General features: G+C 58.2%; 9 protein-coding genes across 9 annotated transcripts; 7 read left to right on the top strand and 2 right to left on the bottom strand.

The window, feature by feature from the left end:
* Positions 1–313: 313 nt before the first annotated feature.
* ACA1_126010 (retroelement pol polyprotein) lies at positions 314–673 on the top strand (the record flags this gene model as incomplete). The annotated part of the gene is made up of 1 exon (XM_004348636.1): positions 314–673. One exon carries the CDS (start codon positions 314–316, stop codon positions 671–673), a length of 360 nt encoding a protein of 119 aa, XP_004348686.1.
* An 803-nt stretch (positions 674–1,476) lies between these two features.
* ACA1_126000 (uncharacterized protein) lies at positions 1,477–1,689 on the bottom strand (the record flags this gene model as incomplete). Its single annotated transcript, XM_004348635.1, is given in 2 exon segments — positions 1,477–1,666; positions 1,685–1,689. The coding sequence occupies 2 exon segments, from the start codon at positions 1,687–1,689 to the stop codon at positions 1,477–1,479; spliced, it is 195 nt and encodes a 64-aa protein (XP_004348685.1).
* A 462-nt stretch (positions 1,690–2,151) lies between these two features.
* On the top strand, positions 2,152–5,175 carry ACA1_125990 (uncharacterized protein; the record flags this gene model as incomplete). Its single annotated transcript, XM_004348634.1, has 7 exons — positions 2,152–3,901; positions 4,000–4,191; positions 4,272–4,367; positions 4,583–4,646; positions 4,749–4,835; positions 4,922–5,010; positions 5,120–5,175. 7 exons carry the CDS (start codon positions 2,152–2,154, stop codon positions 5,173–5,175), a joined length of 2,334 nt encoding a protein of 777 aa, XP_004348684.1.
* A 1,674-nt stretch (positions 5,176–6,849) lies between these two features.
* On the top strand, positions 6,850–10,347 carry ACA1_125980 (ATPdependent RNA helicase DHX8, putative; the record flags this gene model as incomplete). The annotated part of the gene is made up of 1 exon (XM_004348633.1): positions 6,850–10,347. The coding sequence occupies one exon, from the start codon at positions 6,850–6,852 to the stop codon at positions 10,345–10,347; it is 3,498 nt and encodes a 1,165-aa protein (XP_004348683.1).
* Positions 10,348–10,772: 425 nt separating this feature from the next.
* Positions 10,773–12,062, top strand: ACA1_125970 (SH3 domain containing protein; the record flags this gene model as incomplete). The annotated part of the gene is made up of 4 exons (XM_004348632.1): positions 10,773–11,013; positions 11,102–11,155; positions 11,477–11,809; positions 11,929–12,062. The coding sequence occupies 4 exons, from the start codon at positions 10,773–10,775 to the stop codon at positions 12,060–12,062; spliced, it is 762 nt and encodes a 253-aa protein (XP_004348682.1).
* Positions 12,063–12,397: 335 nt separating this feature from the next.
* Positions 12,398–13,161, top strand: ACA1_125960 (EGFlike domain containing protein; the record flags this gene model as incomplete). Its single annotated transcript, XM_004348631.1, has 3 exons — positions 12,398–12,407; positions 12,611–12,858; positions 12,973–13,161. The coding sequence occupies 3 exons, from the start codon at positions 12,398–12,400 to the stop codon at positions 13,159–13,161; spliced, it is 447 nt and encodes a 148-aa protein (XP_004348681.1).
* A 78-nt stretch (positions 13,162–13,239) lies between these two features.
* Positions 13,240–15,090, bottom strand: ACA1_125950 (uncharacterized protein; the record flags this gene model as incomplete). The annotated part of the gene is made up of 9 exons (XM_004348630.1): positions 13,240–13,344; positions 13,462–13,484; positions 13,587–13,650; positions 13,901–13,949; positions 14,089–14,175; positions 14,332–14,479; positions 14,696–14,803; positions 14,878–14,926; positions 15,049–15,090. The coding sequence occupies 9 exons, from the start codon at positions 15,088–15,090 to the stop codon at positions 13,240–13,242; spliced, it is 675 nt and encodes a 224-aa protein (XP_004348680.1).
* Positions 15,091–15,307: 217 nt separating this feature from the next.
* ACA1_125940 (Phosphatidylinositol-4-phosphate 5-Kinase) lies at positions 15,308–19,612 on the top strand (the record flags this gene model as incomplete). The annotated part of the gene is made up of 23 exons (XM_004348629.1): positions 15,308–15,422; positions 15,548–15,755; positions 15,853–15,965; positions 16,065–16,151; positions 16,256–16,336; positions 16,410–16,516; positions 16,612–16,670; positions 16,755–16,835; positions 16,937–17,202; positions 17,279–17,397; positions 17,494–17,552; positions 17,640–17,706; positions 17,777–17,959; positions 18,051–18,124; positions 18,198–18,270; positions 18,410–18,556; positions 18,658–18,710; positions 18,773–18,854; positions 18,941–19,026; positions 19,121–19,177; positions 19,272–19,395; positions 19,427–19,454; positions 19,554–19,612. The coding sequence occupies 23 exons, from the start codon at positions 15,308–15,310 to the stop codon at positions 19,610–19,612; spliced, it is 2,328 nt and encodes a 775-aa protein (XP_004348679.1).
* Positions 19,613–20,015: 403 nt separating this feature from the next.
* On the top strand, positions 20,016–20,799 carry ACA1_125930 (uncharacterized protein; the record flags this gene model as incomplete). Its single annotated transcript, XM_004348628.1, has 3 exons — positions 20,016–20,130; positions 20,218–20,594; positions 20,665–20,799. Coding segments are annotated over 3 exons (627 nt in total), but the record flags the coding sequence as incomplete, so codon positions are not given.
* Between the last annotated feature and the right edge of the window lie 102 nt (positions 20,800–20,901).

Raw genomic sequence — 20,901 nt, 5'->3', positions numbered from 1 at the left:
TTTGACATTTTTGATTTACAGGTCAGTTTTGAAGATTTTGATCTGCATGTGTGATTTTGACATGCTAGACCGCTGCTTATAAGTGATATTGAGGGACTTGAGATGAAAATGATTTCATAAAAACTTGGAATTTGTGGAGTTAAAAGTGATTTTATCAGTGTGGAATGGAGATTTTAGCACAACAAAAATTCCACAGTCATTTGTGACCTCTCATTTCAAATGACCACAAGTTATATATGTTGACAACTGCCTCATCATCACCAAACCCAATGACATCAACACCATCAAGAAGATTCTATCCAACAAGTGCACCATGAAGGACCTCAGTGCTGCCACATCAATCCTCAGCATGAAGATCAACTACAACCATGTTGATGGACTCATGCAACTCCACCAACATGGACACATCAACAAGCTCCTGCAGACATTCAACATGAGCAACTGCAACCCAGCAACCACACCCATGGAGGTTGGACTCACACTCAACAACAGTGAAACACTGAGTGACAAGATACCATACTGCCAAATCATTGGCAAGCTGCTCTACATTGCCATTGTGTTGAGACCAGACATTGCATACACTGTCAGCTACCTCTCCTGCTTCATGGTGTCCTTCAACAACACACACTGGACCACAGCAAAACACATCCTACACTACCTCAAGGGCACCTGAGATCTGGCCATCACATACAGGCGACTGGACTCCATCTCTCTGACTGACTTCATCCTGATCAGGTACTGTGACATGGACTGGGGAGCCAACCCAATCAACCACAAGTCCATCTCCAGCTACTTCTTCCTACTCACAGGAGGACCCATCATGTGGACCTCAAAGACACAGACCACTGTCACTCTCTCCTCCACTGAAGCCAAATTCAACTCAATTTCTGAAGCAACAAAGCAAGTGATCTATGTTCACAAGTTCTTCATCAGCCTCAACATTGACCAGTCCAACCCAATCATCTGAGCACAATCACAACCACAACCAGAGCAACAACAACCAGAGCACAATCATGATTGCCAACCAGCAGCAGACCATGTTCCACTCAAGAATCAAACACTACAACATCAAACTGCATCATGTCCATGACATGATCACCAAAGGACTCATCACCCTCAAGCATGAACCAACAACCACAATGCTGGCCAACATTCTAATGAAGGCTCTCCCTCACATCAAGCAGAATGACCTTCTTTGTCTCCTCCAGTTTCCAGTATAACCTACATTGATTGAGGGTGTGTTGGAGATAACACTCTCTTCCAGTTATAGACTCCACCACGCTCTCCAAACTCCCAATGTCTCACACGCCTTAAATAGTCAATTCTGTATTCTTTTGACTTTGTCATTTGCTCCAACAATACAACACATTGTATCTTCTCTCGCATCTCCCTCATACTCTCCAACAAAAGTGTACTACGAGGATGCAAACAGAGGTGTCTTGTAGGCCGCTGGCAGCTTGATTGGAGGACACGCGCTCAATTGGTCACCTCCACAACCGACACCAGGAACAGCGACACCTGCTCGCCGTTGCGCACCTCGCGCTGCGTCTGGTGCTGCCACACGCCAAAGTGTGTGGCCCTGGCCAGCACGTCTTTGAACTCAGCTGCTGCGCGCCAGTGAAGCAGGGCCTCGGCCGCGGTGCACAGGAAGCTCGGCTCGTCATCGCTGCGCACCACTGGACACGCCATGCAGGCCACGCCCAAAGCGCCTGACGACATGAAATTCGTCGCATTCCAAGCCCGAAAATTTCACGTCGACAAGTTGAAGTGATCTATCGCGGAGCAAAATCGATTTGGAGCGATAGATAATTGATAGCATCGATTTTGGCGGGAATGGATAAGCCGGTGGTGGCGACCACGCGCAAACTGCCCTGGATGAGGAGTGCTGTCCCCAAGAAGCGCGAAGAGGCGACCAGCAAAAGCAAACCTAAAGCAGCGGCGACATCTTCAAATGCTGCCAACACTCGGGCAAAGCGGGCGAAAAAGAAGTCGAAGGGCAAGCAGGACGAAGAGCAAGAAGAAGAGGAGATGAAACCAGAAGCGAGCAGCAAACCTCGAGGCGAGGAAAAGGAGGGGGAGGAAGACCAAGACAAAGAAGAAGAGGTCGCGAAGAAGCCTGCACCGAAGCCCAGCACCAAGCGGCCAGAGAACATGATCAAGGCCATCGAGGGCCGAGCGGGCGACACAACGAAGCCTACAGCAGCTGCTCAGGTCGGCGGTGGCCGACTGAAGACCATGCTCAATAGGCGAAGAAACAACCTCGCGGCGGTCGCCAAGGCCAACGAAGTAGAGGAGGAAGAGGAGGAAGAAGTCGAGAAGGCACCCGCGTCGGGCGCAACCACCACCACCAGCAGCGCCGGCGCGCTGGAGGAGCTGCCTACGCAGCTCGATGTGCCGCTACTGGCGACCAGCACCCAGCTGGACGAGCTGCCCACCCAGGTGGACCACTCTCCGCGACGATCGTCACGCGGCCGGGCCAAGACCAAGCGGGCCAAGGCCGAGGTGGTGGCGTCGCGCTCGCCCTCGCTCAGCCCCAACCCGTACCACCTGCTGCTCGACCAGGCCACGCAGTCGGACTCACCGATGCCGCTGCTGTCCGCGTCGTCGTCGCCGCTCGCCACTCCGCCGCGTTCGCCCACGACGCCCTCGCCGCAGCACTCGTACCTCCGCCACCTGGACTCGCCCACGCAGCACGACGGCGGCGCGCCGCGGTCGCCCTGGGCTCTGTCGCCCGTGGCGCCGTCGTCACCGTCGTCGCCAGGCACCACCGGCAAGCGCAAGCGTCGGGCGGACAAGGCGAAGAAGGCAAAGGCTGCGCTCGCTTCGTCCAGCTCGACCACGACCACCGGACCGACGGCGTCGCAGTGGCGGCGCCTGATGTCGCAGGCCACGCAAACCGACCTCATCTCGTCGTCGCCGTCGCTGTCGCAGTCCCAGTCCCAGGGCGACTCGTCGGTGGCCTACGACGACCTCGACGCCATGCTGGGCCAGCCCACGCAGACCGAAGACGAGGTCCGGTGCCACATCAGCCAGAGCTCGGACCTCCTCCATCGACCCACGCAGAGCGACGACGGAGGCCTGCTTGGCGGGGTCAGTCCCATTCGACTCAGGTCTGGCGGCCGCGGGCGCAACTTGGGGCCGCCATCGCCCTGCGCCTCGCCCATGCGCAAGGGATGGCGCGGCGACGCGGGAGGCCTCAAGCCCAAGGGGAAGGCGCTCGAGGAGGACACATCGCTGGACACGTCGCTACTGCTGCTCGACACCTCGACGCAAGACGATGAAGTCTATCTCGACGACTACGTCAAGGGCGGCGCCTACGAAGAAGACGAGGATGACGAGGATGAAGACGATGCCTCGAGCAGCTGGAAGGCGGCTAGCAAGAAGAACAACGCGGAGAAGAAGGAGAAGAAGGAGAAGAGGAAGGGCTTGCGCCCGGGCTCGCTCGACTCGTCGCTGATGGGACCCACGCAGGAGGACCCGCCGTCGTCGCTGATGCGCGCACCGACGCAGGTCGACGCGCTCAACACGTCGACACAGATGGACCTCTCGATGTTCGTGCTGTCGGACACTGAGGGCGAGAGCCTGGGTTCGATACCCACCCAGGCCGACCTCCCCGCCTTTAACCTGCTGGGCAGCAGCGGCGCGGGCCTGCCGCCGACGCTGACCGACGACAACCCGACGCAGATCGACAGCCAGCCCACGCAGCTGGACACGAGCTTGGGCGCCTCGTCGCTGGCTCGCCTCCTGGAGGAGCAGAACACGGACAAGAAACGGAAGAAGGAGAAGAAGGAGAAGACGAACAGCAACAAGAAGGCCGCCATCCAAGAGACGCCCACGCTGGTCGATGCGCTAGTCTACGAACCGACGCCGCCGCTTGAATTTGAAGACGAGGAGTCGCCCGGTACCGATGACACACACACACACACACACACACGATCCCTCGCCTTGCTGCGCGTGTGGCCTGACAGGAGACTGCGTCGTGGGCGTCTACACTTGCAGGATTCGGGGTGGTGCCCGCCAAGTCGAAGAAGAGGAAGATGGTGGACGAAGACGAGGGCACGAAGAGGGAGCAGGCCGCAGGCGCCAAGCGAAGAAGCCGTGGGGAGGAGCGGGGACACACCACGAGTGAGCAGGGGAATAAGAAGACGGAGAAGCGCAGCGAGCACAGCTCCAGAAGCAGGCCCGGCGCCGGTATGCCCACCCACTGCTTCATGTGTGGCCCAATGTGTTCATGTGGTGGCCTCAAACAAGCTGACGCGCGATGACTGCAGGCGATCGTCAGGAGGAAGAGGAAGAGGAGTACGGCCAGTTTGGCAAGCTGGTTTCCCTCAACCCCAAGTTCAAGAGTGTGGCCATCCCCGAAGACGGTGCGACCCGCTGCTCGCTCCATGACCTAGTCTGGTGAGCGTGTCTTACGCTCGTTGTGTTGTGTGTGTGATTTACCGTGCGTGCGTGAGCTCAGGTGTGTTGATGGGCCGACACTCGACTTGCCACCCCGCCTGCCGATTCAAGAATACACATATTAGTACCAAGCACTGCAAAGTCTCTGTCGTGCAACGAAGATTGCTCCTTGCCTCGCAAGGTGACGAGAGCAACGACACGCCGTCGCTCGAGCTGTCGCCGAGCGATGGGGCGCCAGAGTGCAGGTACGTTACGTCCGCAGACCGTGTGCCTCGTCTGCTCTCCGTTTGGTTTCGGTCGGTCGGTCGATGTCCGTTCTCACCCAAACTGCGCTTGTCTCGGAACAGGTACGGAGTGCGTTGCTACCGCAAGAATCCGCAGCACTTGAAGCAATTCAAGCACCCGAGCTTCGAGGTGGTCGTGGAGGATACGAGGTACCTTCACACACCACCACCCACCACCACCCAAGCGTCTCAGAGACAACATACTAACGCGGTTCAATCGTGAACTACACAAACAGTACCAATGGCACCTACATCAACGAGGTCCTTGTCGGCAGGGGAGCCACGCAAACGCTGCAGGAAGGCCAAGAACTCTCCCTGGTGTTGGGTGTGACTGATCGACCCACAGGTGCCCCCCCCCGGGTCAAACCAGCGTCTTCCCCGTGTGGTTTGTCGTGGATAGGTCTGATCAGTTGCGTGGTGGTCTGTGCGTGCAGACGCGCCTTTCGAGCTGATCGCCTACCGCTACGAACGCAAGTCAACGAGCACATGAACCACCCCTGCCCAGCCAGCCCTGCACGCTGCGAGAGGCCACCACCTCCCCAGTATGTCAGCGCCTCCTGGCTGCAGAACCCTGCACATGTTATTCCTATTTGCACAAAACTGTAACTGTTATTGGTTTTTTAAATATAAAAAAATAAACAATCAGGCCAGGTGTTCTTGTGTTTGTTGGGGGGGTTTCACTTGTAGCATAACCTTGGGTGGAGTCCTGCAACTGGGATTAAGTTGATGGCACATGTGGGTGCTGCTTGTGGCAGCCACCATTTGTAGAGATCAACTGTTGAAACATCCCATTTCTTGAACTTCCTAATTTGAGCACCAAGAATAAAACAAGGGGTCACTGAATGCAGAGACCATGAAACCAACAAAATTATGAGGTAGATGATTTGTGCCCTCAAGAATAACATCAACCACTGTCAAATTAAAAATAATACATGTAAAATCATACCTTCTATGGAACAACAGATGGATGACATGTGCAGCACACAAAAGGAGAGTGGAGACCAAACAGAATAAAGGTGTGGAGAAGGTGAACAAATGACCTGGTCCAATCCAACCTTGGCCCAGAGTGGGGTTGGTGTCACCAGAAGGTAACCTTGTACCTCCAGGCACAAGCACAGTATTCCAGGCCTGTGTTTACATCATGAATAGAGCTGGAGGGCACCACTGTTTTTCTAGTTTTGGTCTTAACCATTGTTTTACAAGGCTGGAGAGATAATATTCTGTTGAAAGAAAATAAAAATAAAAACATTTCCGCTTCGCTTTCGTTCTTTGTGTTTCATTTCTGGTGAAGGGAAGAAGATTATGCGGAGTGGATGGCACTGTCGAGGCAGAAGAAGGTGAGCGAGGCAACAATTGGCGCGAAACTAAGCAGGGTGGTGGCGGCGTGCATCCGCATAGCCGCGGGTATGTAGTAGAAAACGATCGCGAGGAGTATGAGCGCTGGCGTTGCCACCAGCACGAAGGTGGGGGAGAAGACGAACTGTCCCAGAATCGCCAGCATGGTAGTGCGCGTCGAGGGCACGGCCGTTCGTGCGCGGCCGAGAAGGAAGGAATCGCGAGGTGGCAGCTGCTGGCACAGCAGGAGGAAGAAACAGAAGGAACAGCCAGCTTCCGGCCCAGAATGTCGGCTTTCGGGTTGCACAGGGTCTCGATACCAGACCGTCAGCGTCATCTAATCGTTACGAGGGGGTGACCTCACGTCAGGAATTCCAAGCTGAGGCCGTGGTGGTCCGCCTGCGGATTCTTCAAAGAGCATGATGTGATCAGTGGCGAGAAGTGACCGAAAATAATCGTGCAAGCTCCGGACACAAAAAGACAGAGAGAAGCCAACGTGCATGCTGGTGGAGTTGAGAAGGGTATCTCACAGCATTTTGCCTTTTATGGCTTTGTTCTCTTGTGCGGGCCGCTCGGCACAGACCATGGTCCAGGGCAGACACAAGACCTGGTGCTTGCGTACGACCAAGCTAGCAGTCGATCGACCTTGCCCTGCGCCCTCTGCATCGCTCACGCGCCCATCAGCTCGCGGTGGTTGCGTGTGCGACAATGTGGACAAATTCCCGGAATGTCAGGAGTAAAAAACTTTTTCGCCACCTTTTCCTCGCCAATTATTTTCTGCACTTGCCTGCGCATCTGCGTTTCGAATTGCATTAGTCTGTGGCGAAGGATGGACGAAATAGAGAAGCTTCAGCTTTTGTCGCTGGTGTCGAAGATATGCACAGAGCTGGAGAACCACCTCGGCGCGGGCATGAGCGACAAGGTGCTGGCCGAATTCATCGTCGACATCGCGGAAAAGAACCCCACCCTGCCTGCCTTCTCGGGGGCGCTGTCCGAGAATGGAGCCGATTTTCCCGAGGTTCTGGTCGAGAAGCTCTTCCACATCATCCAGCGAATGAAGCCATCGAAGGCGCAGAGCGGGGGTAGTGCGGCCCCTGCGCAAGTGGCTGCGGCCCATTCGAATGTGCTAGCCAACCAATTCCCTGGCCTCGCCGTGCCAGACAACTACGCCGCTCGCATGATGAAGATCGTTGAGGAGGAAGAGCCTGTCCCTCCGGTGGCAGACGATAGAAAGCGAAAGCGGGAGGACGATCACGAGCCGGCTTCGAGGGATCGCGAGAGGGGAGATCATCACAGCAGAGACAGAGAGCGGGACGGGAGGGGAAGGGACGACGATAGGGGCAGGCGAGGTAGAGATGACGATTATGATAGAGATAGGAGGGATCGAGATCGAAGCCGCAGGAGCCGCAGCCCCGATCGCCACGGTCGCGACCGTGATCGAGACAGGCCAGCGTTCAAGCCGCCCGCGCGAGACGATGATGAGCCGGTCAAGTACAAGATTTACGACGGCACTGTGCGAACCGTCAAGGAATTCGGATGCTTCGTGTCGCTGGAAGGCGTGCGCGGCCGCAAGGAGGGCCTCGTGCACGTGTCCGAAATCCGAGCGGGTGGTCGCCTCACCAACGCCAACGACGCCATCAAGCGTGGCGAGAAGGTGAAAGTGAAGGTGCTCGGCGTGGCCGGCGAGAAGGTCAGCTTGACCATGCGCGAGGTCGACCAGCAGACGGGCAAGGACCTGCTGCCGCGCAAGACCGACGAGGACACCAGCCACAACCCCAGCGCGCCCAACGTGCGGGTACGATCGCGCGCCGAAGAGGACGAGTCCACGCCGCACCGCCCGATCAAGCGCATGTCGTCGCCCGAGAAGTGGGAGTGGAAGCAGCTCGCCGCTGCCGGCGTGGTCGACGCGCGCGAGATGCCCGGCTTCGACGAGACCAACGGCGTACTCAACAACGTCGAGGAGAACGAGGAGGAGCTCGAGGTGGAGCTAAGCGAGGTCGAGGCGCCCTTCCTGCGTGGCCAGACGCGCTTCAGCCACATTCAGCTGTCGCCGATCAAGGTGGTGCGCAACCCCGACGGCTCCCTCCAGCGTGCGGCCATGACCCAGTCGGCCCTGTCCAAGGAGCGACGCGAGCTGCGTGACGAGCAGCGCAAGCAGATGCTCGACTCCATCCCCAAGGATCTCAACCGTCCCTGGGAAGATCCCATGCCCGAGCCCGGCGAGCGTCACATCGCCCAGGAGCTGCGCGGCATCGGCGCGCCCACCTACGAGCTGCCCGAGTGGAAGAAGAACTACCTCGGCGGCTCCAACGCCCGCTACGGTCAGGCCACCAAGACCTCGATCATCGAGCAACGCGAGAGCCTGCCGATCTTCAAGCTGCGCGAGGAGCTCCTCAAGGCCATGCACGACAACCAATTGCTGGTCGTCATCGGCGAGACGGGATCCGGCAAGACGACGCAGATGACGCAGTACCTGGCCGAAGCCGGCTACGCCTCGCGTGGCATGATCGGGTGCACGCAGCCCAGGCGTGTGGCTGCCATGTCCGTCGCCAAGCGCGTGGCCGAAGAATTCGGTTGCCGCCTGGGCCAGGAGGTCGGCTACGCCATCCGTTTCGAGGACTGCACCAGCCCGGAGACCAAGATCAAGTACATGACCGACGGTATGCTGCTGCGCGAGTGCCTCCTCGACCCCGATCTGTCCAAGTACTCGGTGCTCATGCTCGACGAGGCCCACGAGCGCACCATCCACACGGACGTCCTCTTCGGCCTGCTGAAGAAGGCGACGCAGAACCGCCCCGACCTCAAGCTCATCATCACGTCGGCCACGCTCGATGCCGAGAAGTTCTCCACCTACTTCAGCAACTGCCCCATCTTCACCATCCCCGGCCGCACGTTCCCCGTCGAGATCCTCTACACCAAGTCGCCCGAGACCGACTACCTCGACGCGGCTCTCATCACCGTCATGCAGATCCATCTCTCCGAGCCGCCCGGCGACGTCCTGCTCTTCCTTACGGGTCAGGAGGAGATCGACACGGCGTGCCAGATCCTCTACGAGCGAATGAAGTCGCTCGGCCCGATGGTGCCCGAGCTGGTCATCCTGCCCGTCTACTCGGCCCTGCCCTCCGAGATGCAGACGCGAATCTTCGAGCCGGCGGCCAGGGGCTCGCGAAAGGTGGTCGTGGCCACCAACATTGCCGAGACGTCGGTCACTATCGACGGCATCTACTACGTCGTCGACCCGGGCTTCGTCAAGCAGAAGGTCTACAACCCGAAGATGGGGATGGACTCGCTCGTCGTATGCCCGATCTCGCAGGCGGCCGCGAGGCAGAGGGCCGGCCGTGCCGGACGAACAGGCCCCGGTAAGTGCTACCGGCTGTACACGGAGGGCGCCTACAAAAACGAGATGCTGCCGACGTCGGTGCCCGAGATCCAGCGCACGAACCTGGCCAACACGGTGCTCACGCTCAAGGCGATGGGCATCAACGACATGCTGGGCTTCGACTTCATGGACCCGCCGCCGGTGCAGACGCTGATCGTGGCCATGGAGCAGCTCTACTCGCTGGGCGCGCTCGACGAGGAGGGCCTGCTCACGCGCCTCGGGCGCAAGATGGCCGAGTTCCCGCTGGAGCCGCAGCTCTCGAAGATGCTCATCACGTCGGTCGAGCTGGGCTGCGCCGACGAGATCCTCACGGTGGTGGCCATGCTCTCGGTGCAGAACGTCTTCTACCGACCCAAGGAGAAGCAGGCGCAGGCCGACCAGAAGAAGGCCAAGTTCCACCAGGTCGAGGGCGACCACCTCACCCTGCTCGCGGTCTACGAGGCGTGGAAGAGCAACAACTTCTCCAACCCGTGGTGCTACGAGAACTTCATCCAGGCCCGGTCGATGCGTCGCGCCCAGGACATCCGCAAGCAGCTTCTCACCATCATGGACCGCTACAAGATGGAGGTAACCTCCGCCGGCAAGAACTACAGCGCCGTGCGCAAGGCCATCGTCAGCGGCTTCTTCGCCCACGCCGCGCGCAAGGACCCCCAGGAGGGCTACAAGACCCTCACCGAGGGCCAGCCTGTATATATCCACCCGTCGTCGGCCCTCTTCCAGAAGAACCCCGAGTGGGTCATCTACCAGGAGCTCGTCCTCACCACCAAGGAGTACATGCGCGAGGTCCTCATGATCGAACCCAAGTGGCTCGTCGAGTTCGCCCCCAAGTTCTACCGCGTCTCCGACCCGACCAAGCTCTCCAAGCGCAAGCGCCAGGAGAAGGTCGAGCCCCTCTTCGACAAGTACCGCGAGCCCAACGCCTGGCGTCTCAGCAAGAGGCGCGGCTGAACAACTACCCCAACAACGAGAGAGAGGTCCGGCCTCGTCGCGAAGCCTCTTCTTCATTTTTTCATTCGTATCAGCATCATCATCTGCAATGCAATCTTGCAACACACGCACACTAAATGTATCACCGCACGCGCACACGCGCACACGCACGCAGTTTAGCCAACCTGCCAGGCAACGAGCGGAGGAATGGGAAGAATGTAGCTGCGCATTCCAGCCCGCCAATGCCGTTTATGGCAACGCGAATTGCTTGGGTGGCAAGGGTGACCCTTGTTTTGCTGGACAGCCGCTGAGCTGATTTACTTGATTGTTGTTTGATTGTTCTCTCGATCCCCTCATCTCATCGCCAGCCAATTCTTTCTGCTGCCTTCACCCCTCCGCTGCAGCCTCCCTCGATTTAAATCATCAATTAACACATACACAACGGAATGAGCCAAGCTGCTAGAACCATCTCGAAGGGGCGAGCCCTCTACGATTTCGCGGGTAACGCAGAGCAGCGCCAGCTCTCCTTCAAGGCGGGCGACGTCATCAACATTACCAGCCAATTCGACAATGGTTGGTGGGCGGGCGAATTGAATGGAAAGGTGGGATACCTTCCTGCAACCTACGTCCAGCTCATCACCGCTGCCGAACAAAGAGGCGCCCCCGCGCCTGGCGCTGTGCCTGGCGGTATGCCCCATCCCAATTGTTGTGTGGCATCTACGCCAAATTACATTAATTCAGCTCGTGGCTCACTACGTCTTTTCTTTAGGCGCAGGCGCAGCTCGACCGAACGGCGCCGTGGCTGGTGCTAGGCCCACATCAGCTTACGGTACGCGCCAGCCCATCAATCAACCGCTTTCGTTCTTTAGAATCAATTCTCGCTGCGCTCCATCCTCCTCGCCCTCCCGAACTCTTCTTGATCTCCCGATCTGTGAGGTATTCTGACACTCCCACCAATCTGGTGTTTGTGTCACACCAATCAATCAATCAACAGCGTCCGGCGCTGCCCCCTCCCCGCAGTCCCCTGGTACACTCCCCACTTCTGTCTCACTGTTCCACCGCTGCACGGCCACGCCGTGGGTCTTGTCATCGCCCTCGCCGCCCAAGCTCACCGCCCTCTCCTCTCCCCTCTATCGTCTCTCCTGCGAAGGCGGTGCGCGTCCGCCGGCGCCCTCGGCAGTCGCTCGGCCCGGCCTCACGAGCGGCGGTTCTGGCATCGGCGGTTCGGCCGGCGGTCCGCCGCCCCCGGCTGCCGGCAGCCGGCCTCCCCTGTCTTCCTCTGCCTCGGCCGCCCCGTCGCCTCGCGCAGTGTCGGGATACGCCGCACCGCCTCCCGTCGCCGCCTCCCGGCCGCCAATTGGTAGCAGTGGTGGTCCGCCGAGCACGCCACAGGCCGCTGCCAGGCCGCCCGTCGCCGCCCCGCCGCCGGCCGGTCGGCCCCCGCTCTCCACCCCATCGGCCCCCGTGGCACTCAAACCCACCGGTATGCACCTTTGTAGCATTCGCTGTGCTCTTGGGTGGCGAGGCTAACCAACCATCTCGATTTTGCTCTCTCTCTCTCTCTGTGTGTGTGTGTGTGTGTGGTGTGTGTGTGTGTCGTAGATCGAGGCAGAGCGGCCACTCTTAGGGCGGCAGCGGCGGAGGCGTCGGACGTGAGCGATGCCGATATCAAGGAGCTTGATCAGCTTCTATCCAAACTCCAGAATGATGTTATCGACCTCAAGAAACTGATGTAAAAGGGAACGCGTATCAACATATCGACGACTACCAACCAAGAGAGAGAGAGGATTGAGGACGTGTAAAGTAATCAGACCTTGCTACCCAGGCTGGGAAGGGCCACTGGCAGCTGATATTAAATCAAAAAGAGTTTTAAGAGCGGGCACAATTATGTCCAAAATAAATACAATAAATAAGTAAACATGATGTTGGGTGGTTTATTTATTATTGGATATAATATTTTTTTTGGATTTGTCTCCACAAGGAAATCAGAGCCTAAAAAGGAGAAATCGATGGTTTCGTTAAAGAAAAGAAGAAGTAACAAGCACCGCGGCACGTTCTTCACAAGGAAGAGATGGGAAAGGGTACGATCTTATTGTTTATACTCCTCCTTCCCTCTTCTTTATTATCCTCGTACTTCTAACTGGGCACAACGTTCCACAGCTCTCCTCCATCTGGGTGTGATCCTCTTGGTTGGCCTCTTCTTTGGCTGTGCCTGTGGTAACCGCTCGCCTTCCCCCCCCCTTCTCCTCCCCCTCTTACCTCTGTATCTCCTCGCGCACTTCAGCTGGCAGGACTGAACCGGAGGCCACCCCTTGCCCCTATGCTGAGTCTTCATTCTCGAGCAACGCCACGTCCACGTCGTGGGACGATGCCGAGAACTGGGAGGAGGGCGAGGTGCCGGACAAGACCTCCGACGTCGTGCTGGACGAAGGAGCCGAATCCGAGCTCGACAGTACCGCACGCGTCTCCTCGCTCTCCATCAAGAGCGGGTCCAAACTCACCATCACCGGCAACCTCTTGGTCATCCCCAGGGTAACGACTTCTTCTTCCTCGTGTGCCGTGTGCGGTGGCGCGTGCTGTGTGTCGTGTTGCGTTCGTGTGCGGTGGCCTTCTTACGGCTGTGGTTGGGGCTTGCCATGTGTTTAGGAGATCACCTGCTTCAACGTCAACTACTGCAGCGGGCACGGGACGTGTGTGGCGGAGGACACGTGCGAGTGCGAGGCGGGCTGGACCGGCGCCGAGTGCTCCGAGGACGCCAGCCTCCCGTGCGAGCGGATGACCCACATGCAGCGGTTCCTCCACGAGAAGCGCAGCGCGGGCCTCCTCGGCCACTGAGCCCCGGCTTAGTTATGCTTTTTTTGGGTGGGGAGGGAGGGCACAGGGGGAGTAGTAAATGTGGGGTACATTCTCGCACTACAATTCATGGTGGACGACCAAGTCCTGGATGAGCGCGTTGACCGTGCGCGGCACTTCCATGTGCGGCATGTGGCCCGACTGGTCGAGAACCTCGACCAACACCTGCACAGCGGTTTGTGGGGTGGGGGTGGGGGGCAAGGGAGGCGAAGCGCATGCATGCGAGTGAGCAAGGGGGAGAGAGGCATGAGACGCGCAAGCTGTGGGGTGGCTGGGCTCTACCGAGTTCATGTCTTGGAGCCACTCTGCAAGGCGTGTCGCCGACTGGTGGGGCGTGATGCCTGGCAAATACATCATTATTTGTAAGATTGCAAATTGTAATTAAAAGAAATTGAGTGGGGACGCACCATCGTTGATTCCCGAGATGAAGAGGAATCGGGCGCCGACGATCAAAGAAGCGTCGTCCTCGAGCTGCCATTCCATCCCACGAAAGAGGGGCCGCTGGGGAGGTGGGTGGTAGGTGGGTAAAGATTAGGCAATGCAAGCGCGCAGCAGGTACACCGCCCGCTGGGGCTGGTCAGTGGTTGTTCATCATCCCCGTACCATGACCTGAGACATTGAGAAAGCCAACAAACAGAGACAAAGAAAAAGAGAGGGTCGCGCGTCAGTTGGGCGGTGGTGCCGCCGGCCCTGTGGTGCACCTTTGGGGGGGGGTACACACGTGCATGGGATTCGTGGCGGCGATGTTGGCTTCGCGCAGGACCAACTCCCTATAGTGGTGCAAGCACACATGTGTGTGCATGTGTGAGCGGTTGGGTGAGTGTTCCAAGAAGGCGTCGTGTGGTGTGTGTTGTGTGTGTGTGTGTGTTGTGTGTGTGTTGTGTGTGTGTGTGTGTGTGGCTCACGCACCTGTCCGTGGCGGGGTGCCAGGCCTTGTCCACGAACCCTTTGCCCATCACAGGTCGGATCCACTCAAGCGCGAACGACGGCAGGTACCTGCAACACTCCATAGTCAATGTTGGTGCGTTTGTATGAGTGTGTGTTGTGTCGGTGTGTGTCGTGCGGCCTCAACGCTACCAAATTGGGTGGGTGGTCCCCGCAGGCTGATCACCGGCGGCACCGACAAGGACCACCTTTCTGAAGTAGGCACACGCATTGCGTGCGCCGGCAGCAGCCCCTTCATCCTCTCCCGATCCATTTGACTCTTCGACGTGATGGCGGTGCAAATGCGCGAGCAGCTTGACCGCAATCACCGTCCCGTAGGAGTGCGCCACGAGCACGTTGTCCTCACGCTTCGGATCTAAGCACACACGACACACACGCATGACACGACACGACACGACACGACACGACCAACGACACGACCAACGACACGACACACACGCATGACACGACACGACCAACGACACGACCAACGACACGACACACACGCATCACCGCACGGCACGATATAAGCCCATGGCAAGCGCTCTGAAAGGTTGGACGCGCGAAGTGGTGTAGCGGTGGGCGCACGTACCGACAAAGCGCTGCACGATGGCCAGGAGGTCCTGGAGTAGGTGGGCGGTGGCGTAGCCGTACCAGTCCCCCACTGCGTTGCTCTGGCCGTGGCCCACCATGTCGAACGCTGCGCACCACCACCATCGTTAGCGCCATCGCCAGCACCTCATCTTCAGCTTCAGCTTCAGCTTCGACGTGTACCCAGGACGTCGTGCGTCTCCTTGAAGTGGTCTATCTGTGCCTGCCATTGCTACGCTCGAAGATGGGCCAACACGACCAACATAGATTGAGCAAGGCGGCCATGGAAGGAACTTGAATGGATGGATTTGTGGGGGGGGGAAGAGTAGAGCACCTCTTTTCTGCCGCCCGCACCGTGGACGAAGAGCATGACTGGTCGCTCGCGTTCTTCGTCATCTTCGTTTTTGTGCTGCCAGATGTGCAGCACCCGACCCGGCCGAACCTCGACGTGTTCACCAACAAGCACAGCCTCCTTCTCGTTCGTGTCTTCCATCTCGAATAAGATAAAATATTAATAAATATTAATAAATTAATAAAAGGACTAAAGAAGATATTTATTCGGCGAAACAGACGTACTCAAGAGACACACATCCACGGTTGTGTTCTCTTGAAGATGGAGGAGGAAAACAGGCTGCTTAGACAGGAGATCGCCGAGCTCACGGCGCGGCTCGAGCTGCAACAATCCAAGATTGAATTGCATCCAATCGTCGATTATCCAGCTCGAACGGGTACTCCCCAATCGAAATTATATATAACTTATTATTTTATTTTATTTTACTCAATCATTTATTTCAAATTTTAGTTATTATAATTAAATAATTAAAACCTTTTAATCATGTTGGCGCAGGCGCAGTGCGCCACACTCAAACGACCAAGTTGAAGAAGCAGCAGAGGAAGAAGGAACAGCACCTGCAGAAGATGCATGCTTCGGCGAGGGAGTTCTGCAAGATGGCCTACTTCCTCTTCAGCAAGCTGCACGACAAGGCCCTGTATGGGCCGGCCTCGTCATCGGGCCTCTTCTCTCCCTCTTCCGCCTCTCCATCAATGCGAAGAGCCATCAGGTCTGCCGCATGCCGTGTGTGCGTGTGCTGCGTGTTGTGTGTGCGTGTGCGGCCGCGCAGTACTCACTCCTCTGGCCTTGGATCCCTGCATCATCAGGGAGCTGTCCCTGTCCGGCCCAGAAGTCGTCAACGTTCGCGGGCGAATCACCATCGGGTCCCCTGCCACCACCTCTTCGCTCACCATCCGGCTTTTGCGAGCACCCGACGTCGGTACCTACCGACCTACCACCGTAGTCCCCACAGCACACTGTGGTGCTCCATCACGCTTGCGCCTAACACTCTTTCTTTTGCTTCTGCTCGCTTGCGCAGTCGCTCAGCTGGCCAAGGACATCCCAAAGGCCAGCAGGGACTCGGTGTTGTGCTCCCTGTCCTTTGTGATCAAAGAGGGCGTCGATGGTGCGTCGGCTGACCTACCTCCCCGCTTTGTCGTGTGTGTGTGTGAAGTGTGAAGTGTGTCAAAAGAGCAGCCCATTCACTATGAAGAGGTTGTTCGTCTGCAGATTTCGAGGTGGGCGAGCTGTCCGGTTGCCTGCGCGACATCCTGACGACGGCGGGGAAGAGCCTGCAGTGCACGCACAAAGGTTCGAAGGGTCACAGAGTACCACCGCGCCCCTGGGATCGGGGACTGACAGATGCCATCCTTCCTTCGCACAGTGAAGCTGGGCAAGGGCGCCAACGGGGAGCGGTTATTTGTCATCGTGTTCGGGTTCGAGCACCCGACCGCGCAGAAGGAGCTCCAGACCCTGCTCTCTTCTTTTGAGGTATCTTCTCTCTCGCTCTCTCACTCTCTCCGCGAGTCTCTCTTTCAACCTTTTAACTCATCATTTTTAAAAAAAAATTGTAATAGGAGTTACAGGTGAAGATCGAAGGCGAAGGGCTCAAGCACTACGCCAGCGATAAGGGACCCTTCCTTCGGTACTTACATAGCGCTCAGAGGCCCCTCCTCCACAATTACCCCCCCCCCCAAGGCCAACCTAACTGGTGCCGGGCGAAACGCAGATCAATGATCAACGGGCACACTGTGGAGCTCTCGTTGGCCTTTCGCAAGTCCCTGCTGAAGATATTCAAGGACCCCACCAGGTGAGCCGCCGCCTCACGTTCAGCGACCCACGTGGGTCTCAAGCGAGGCACACCTTACAGCGTTGTCCCTGACATGTGCTGGTGTCGGTGCCTTGGAACAGCGCGTTCGGGCAGCTGGGCGAACAGTTCAGCTGGCTACTGCCCTGGGTGTCGCTCCTGCGCCACAGCGAAGCCGACATCCGAATCGAGGATCTTCTGCAGGCACCCCCCCCCTCCCCTCTTTCCCTCCCCCAGCACAGCTTCTGCTGCTCGTCGCCCACAGCTTGCGCTGATGTGATGGGCCATGGTCAGTCGGTGGAAGGTCACAAGGCCAACAAAGCGCGAAGGTCCATCCCGGCCATCGTCCGTGACGTGATCGCCCAACCTGGTAATACCTCCAGTCCTTCGATGGTGGCTGTGCTGTGCTGTGCGAGCTGAACGCTGATTGTCTCCTGCCTGGCCAGATGTCCAGCCGGTGATCAAGTCGCTCTACTCGAGCGGCATGTCGCTCTTGGTCGCCCCCTATGCACTGCAGCTCCACTACAAGCACAGCTCTGATCAGATCCTGCAGGTGGAGGCCAAGGTAGAACACGCGCGCGCCAAACACCCAGCACCGCGCAGTCGTGGTCCTCTTCTCGCACGGGCTAATCTGCCCTTCCATGTCTCCCTCCCTCTCCAGAACCTGGTGTTGGCCGAGCTGCTTCCCGGGGCTGAGGAGATCAAACGCGGACCAATGAGGTATGTGGAGCCAAAGGCCTTCTTTCCACAAATTTTGTGGTCCACAACGCCACTAACTCGCCCCTGGCACGCCTCGATGCCCCGTAGCTGCGCTCTGCTGTCGGTCGACCGCCAGCAGCTGCCGCCGTTCATCCACGCAGGCCTGCGCACGACCGTACGTACAGTCCTACGCCTGTGCGCGCGCGTGTCGGGCCGCCTCATCAATGTATGGCGTCGACTCTCAGTATGAGAGTCTCGACCGCAGCCGAGACGGCGCAGAGACTACGACCCCCGGAAAGGAGGCCAAGTACCGGGTCTTCAAGTACCACGGGCAGGTCGGTGATCGCATATTCAGGTTCGGCTCGTTTGCTCCGTCGGCGTTCGCGCAGCTCTTGGCCAAGCACGGCACCTCTCTCGCCCAGCTCACGGTACGTCTGTTCGCATTCCCCTCCTCCCTCCCAACACGTTCTCGGTAGACATCACAACGCCCACGCCAACCTACGCTTATCTCTCCCACAGGACTCGTTCCAGCACCTGGAGCAGATCAGGTCGGAGGGCAAGAGCGGCAGCTCCTTCTTCACCTCGGTCGACCGGTACAGTGTGTCGCGGCCACCACTGCTGGTTTGTTGGCTCATCTCTCTCTCTCTCTCTCTCATCACCCACCAGGCGATTCATTGTCAAGACGATCACCAACGGCGAGTGGCGGTTTCTTCGCTCCATCTTCTCCGATTACTTCGAGGTATGTCGGGCTACTGACGACCCTTTCGCCTGGCTCACTGACAGTGGTTGTTGGTATTGTGCGCTCGGTGTGTGTGCGCGTGTGCATGTGTGCGTGCGTGCGTGCGTGCGTGCGTGCGTGCGTGCGGTCGAATGGCCAGCACGTGGACAAGCACAAGTCGACGCTCTTGTGCAAATTTCTAGGGCTCCACTCGCTACAGACGGACGAGGGGCGGGAGTTCTTCGTGGTGATGGCCCACGTCTTCTCGTCGCCCGAGCGACCCATTCACCTGCGGTACGACCTCAAGGTGCGTCACCCTTCCCACCACCACACACCACACCGCTGTCTGTCGTCCACCTTCCCACGCACACTGCGCTCCACCGCCACCTCCACCGCGTCATCTCCCAGGGCTGTGTGGAGGGCCGACTGACCGCCACCAACGATGCCTCGCGAACGCTACGGTTTTTCTTTCCCTGCTCTCCCTTCTCGCCCTGCTCTGCGCGAGCTCACGGCTGTGAATTAGAGACCAGGACTTCCTGGGGCGGAGCCTGTACCTGGGTCCACTGCGAAGCAGTGTGCTACAGCAACTGGCCCACGACTGCAAGGTGACGTACCAACCCCCCCCCACACTGAGGGTGATACACCGCGACCATGCGCGGCGCTCACACAAAGCGCGCACGCGTGACAACAGTTCTTGGAATCGTGCGGGATCATGGACTACAGCTTCTTCGTGGGCATCCACAAGATGACCCACGACGAACTGCTTGCCCTACAGAAGTGCGTGGCTATCGCATTCCTGTGTGTGTCGTGTGTGTCGTGTGTGTCGTGTGTGTCGTGTGTCAGACAAGGCAACTCACCGACCACCGGACAGGCGAGAGCTGGAAGAAGGCGGCCCGATCCACTTTCACGACGGCGGCGTGCTTGCTCGGTATGTCGTGTGGTCTATCGTCCGCGGGCCACGGCGTCTGCTACCCCGGTCACAGGCGCGCGCGTGGTGGTCTGACTCTACCGCTGCTGTGCAGGAGCGGCGATGGCGGTTTGCACGAGGAGAGGGAGCTGTACTACTTTGGCGTGATCGACCTCATGCAGCCGTGGACCCTGCGCAAGGTGTGCGAGGCCAAGATCAAGGGCGTCCTCTTTGCTCAGGTACTAACCACCACCCTGAGATCTTCTACAGATTCGTCAGACGAAGCTCAACTCTTATGGTGCGTGTGCGTGTGCGTGTGCGTGTGCGTGTGCGTGTGCGTGTGCGTGTGCGTGTGCGGTGGTGCGTGTGCGATGGTGCCAGAACCAGCTCTCTGCAGTCGAGCCGTCCATGTACGCACAGCGCTTCCAGCAGTACCTCGCCTCCAAGTTGGTGTGACTTCATCAATCAGAAGAGAGATCCACTTTGCAGACATGCAGACACACACGTCTACACAAACGTGTTGGAGTAGCAGGCACCACCTTCAGCTCCTGAGTGAGCTTTGGGTCTGAGCCCTTGAATCAATCACCAGGACACTGGGGCGGTTTTGCTGGAAGAACATTGGGGGCTACAGTCTGCTTGTTCGCGATGGGCCAGCCTCCATGTTGAAAAGGCCTTGGCTTTTTCCCGTTCGGCCTTGTAAGCCTTTTTGTGTGGGGCGGAGCACAGAGCAAAATGAGCCGAACTTCACCAACCGGAAGAGGAGATCCCACAAAGCGCGACACTCCGATTCGTCGGGGGAGATAGTTCTGCCATAAAGGGAGGGATAAGAGAAAGCGAAAGACGAAACCTCCTCGCCTTCATGGAAGAACGTGGCTGGGGGCAGCCCCACATCAGGGCACGGCTGGAATGGCGCACCCTCCTGCTTCTGCTCGGGCTGGCCCTCGGCCTCTACCTGACCGTAGATGTTATCCAAGGTACCCTCAGACCTCTCCGACCAAGATCTCTCTGGTTTGCAGGTGTTGCTGTTCTTGTTGTTGATGTGCGGGCCTGGGCGTGTACAGGGGGACGTATGCTTCGTTCATCTTTTTCGAACGAGAGCCCGAATGAAGGTGAGGTCGTACGATACGGTCCATCTTCTTCTTCTTCTTCGACGCCCCGCAAAAACGAGGAAGTGTCGGCCACCTCCAGCACGGAGACACGAACCAGCACGACGACCACCACCGTGGTCGACCCGAAGACGGGCGTCGAGACTGAGACCACCACGACGACCACCACCGTCGTCACCACCGTCGTCGCCCAACATCATCGCCCGCAACCGCCCCAAAGCCGGTTCCACACCCTGCTCAACCCCCACAGCGCCGACGCGCCCACCTTCGACTGGAGCGCGCCCCTTCTGCCCCTGCTGCCGCCCGACCAGGCCAAGCGCTTCCTCAAGGAGGTACTCTCTTCTACGCCTTCCATCTTCTACGCCTTTCTTTTTTGGGTCCAACAAAAAAACAAAAAAAAAGGACAAGGGGGCGGAGTGGCTGCCGGCGGACGTGCGGGCGATGGTGAAGCCGCGAGAGAAGCCCGTGCGCGTGGTGGTCGTCTTCCCGCTGGACTGCGAGATCGACCTGCTCGAGGTTCGGCTCATGGAGACCTACGTACGTAACCACTTTTGTTGTATGTTCGCTCGCCCGTGAGTTGCTCACATCGTGTGTGTGTGTGTCGTGTGTGTCGTGTGTGTCGTGTGTGTCGTGTGTGTC

Source organism: Acanthamoeba castellanii (assembly GCF_000313135.1).
Source record: "Acanthamoeba castellanii str. Neff unplaced genomic scaffold scf7180000084693, whole genome shotgun sequence".
Taxonomy (NCBI): domain Eukaryota; phylum Discosea; order Longamoebia; family Acanthamoebidae; genus Acanthamoeba; species Acanthamoeba castellanii.
The sequence above is the reverse complement of the archived record's forward strand: the minus strand, read 5'-3'. Positions and strand labels throughout refer to the sequence as shown.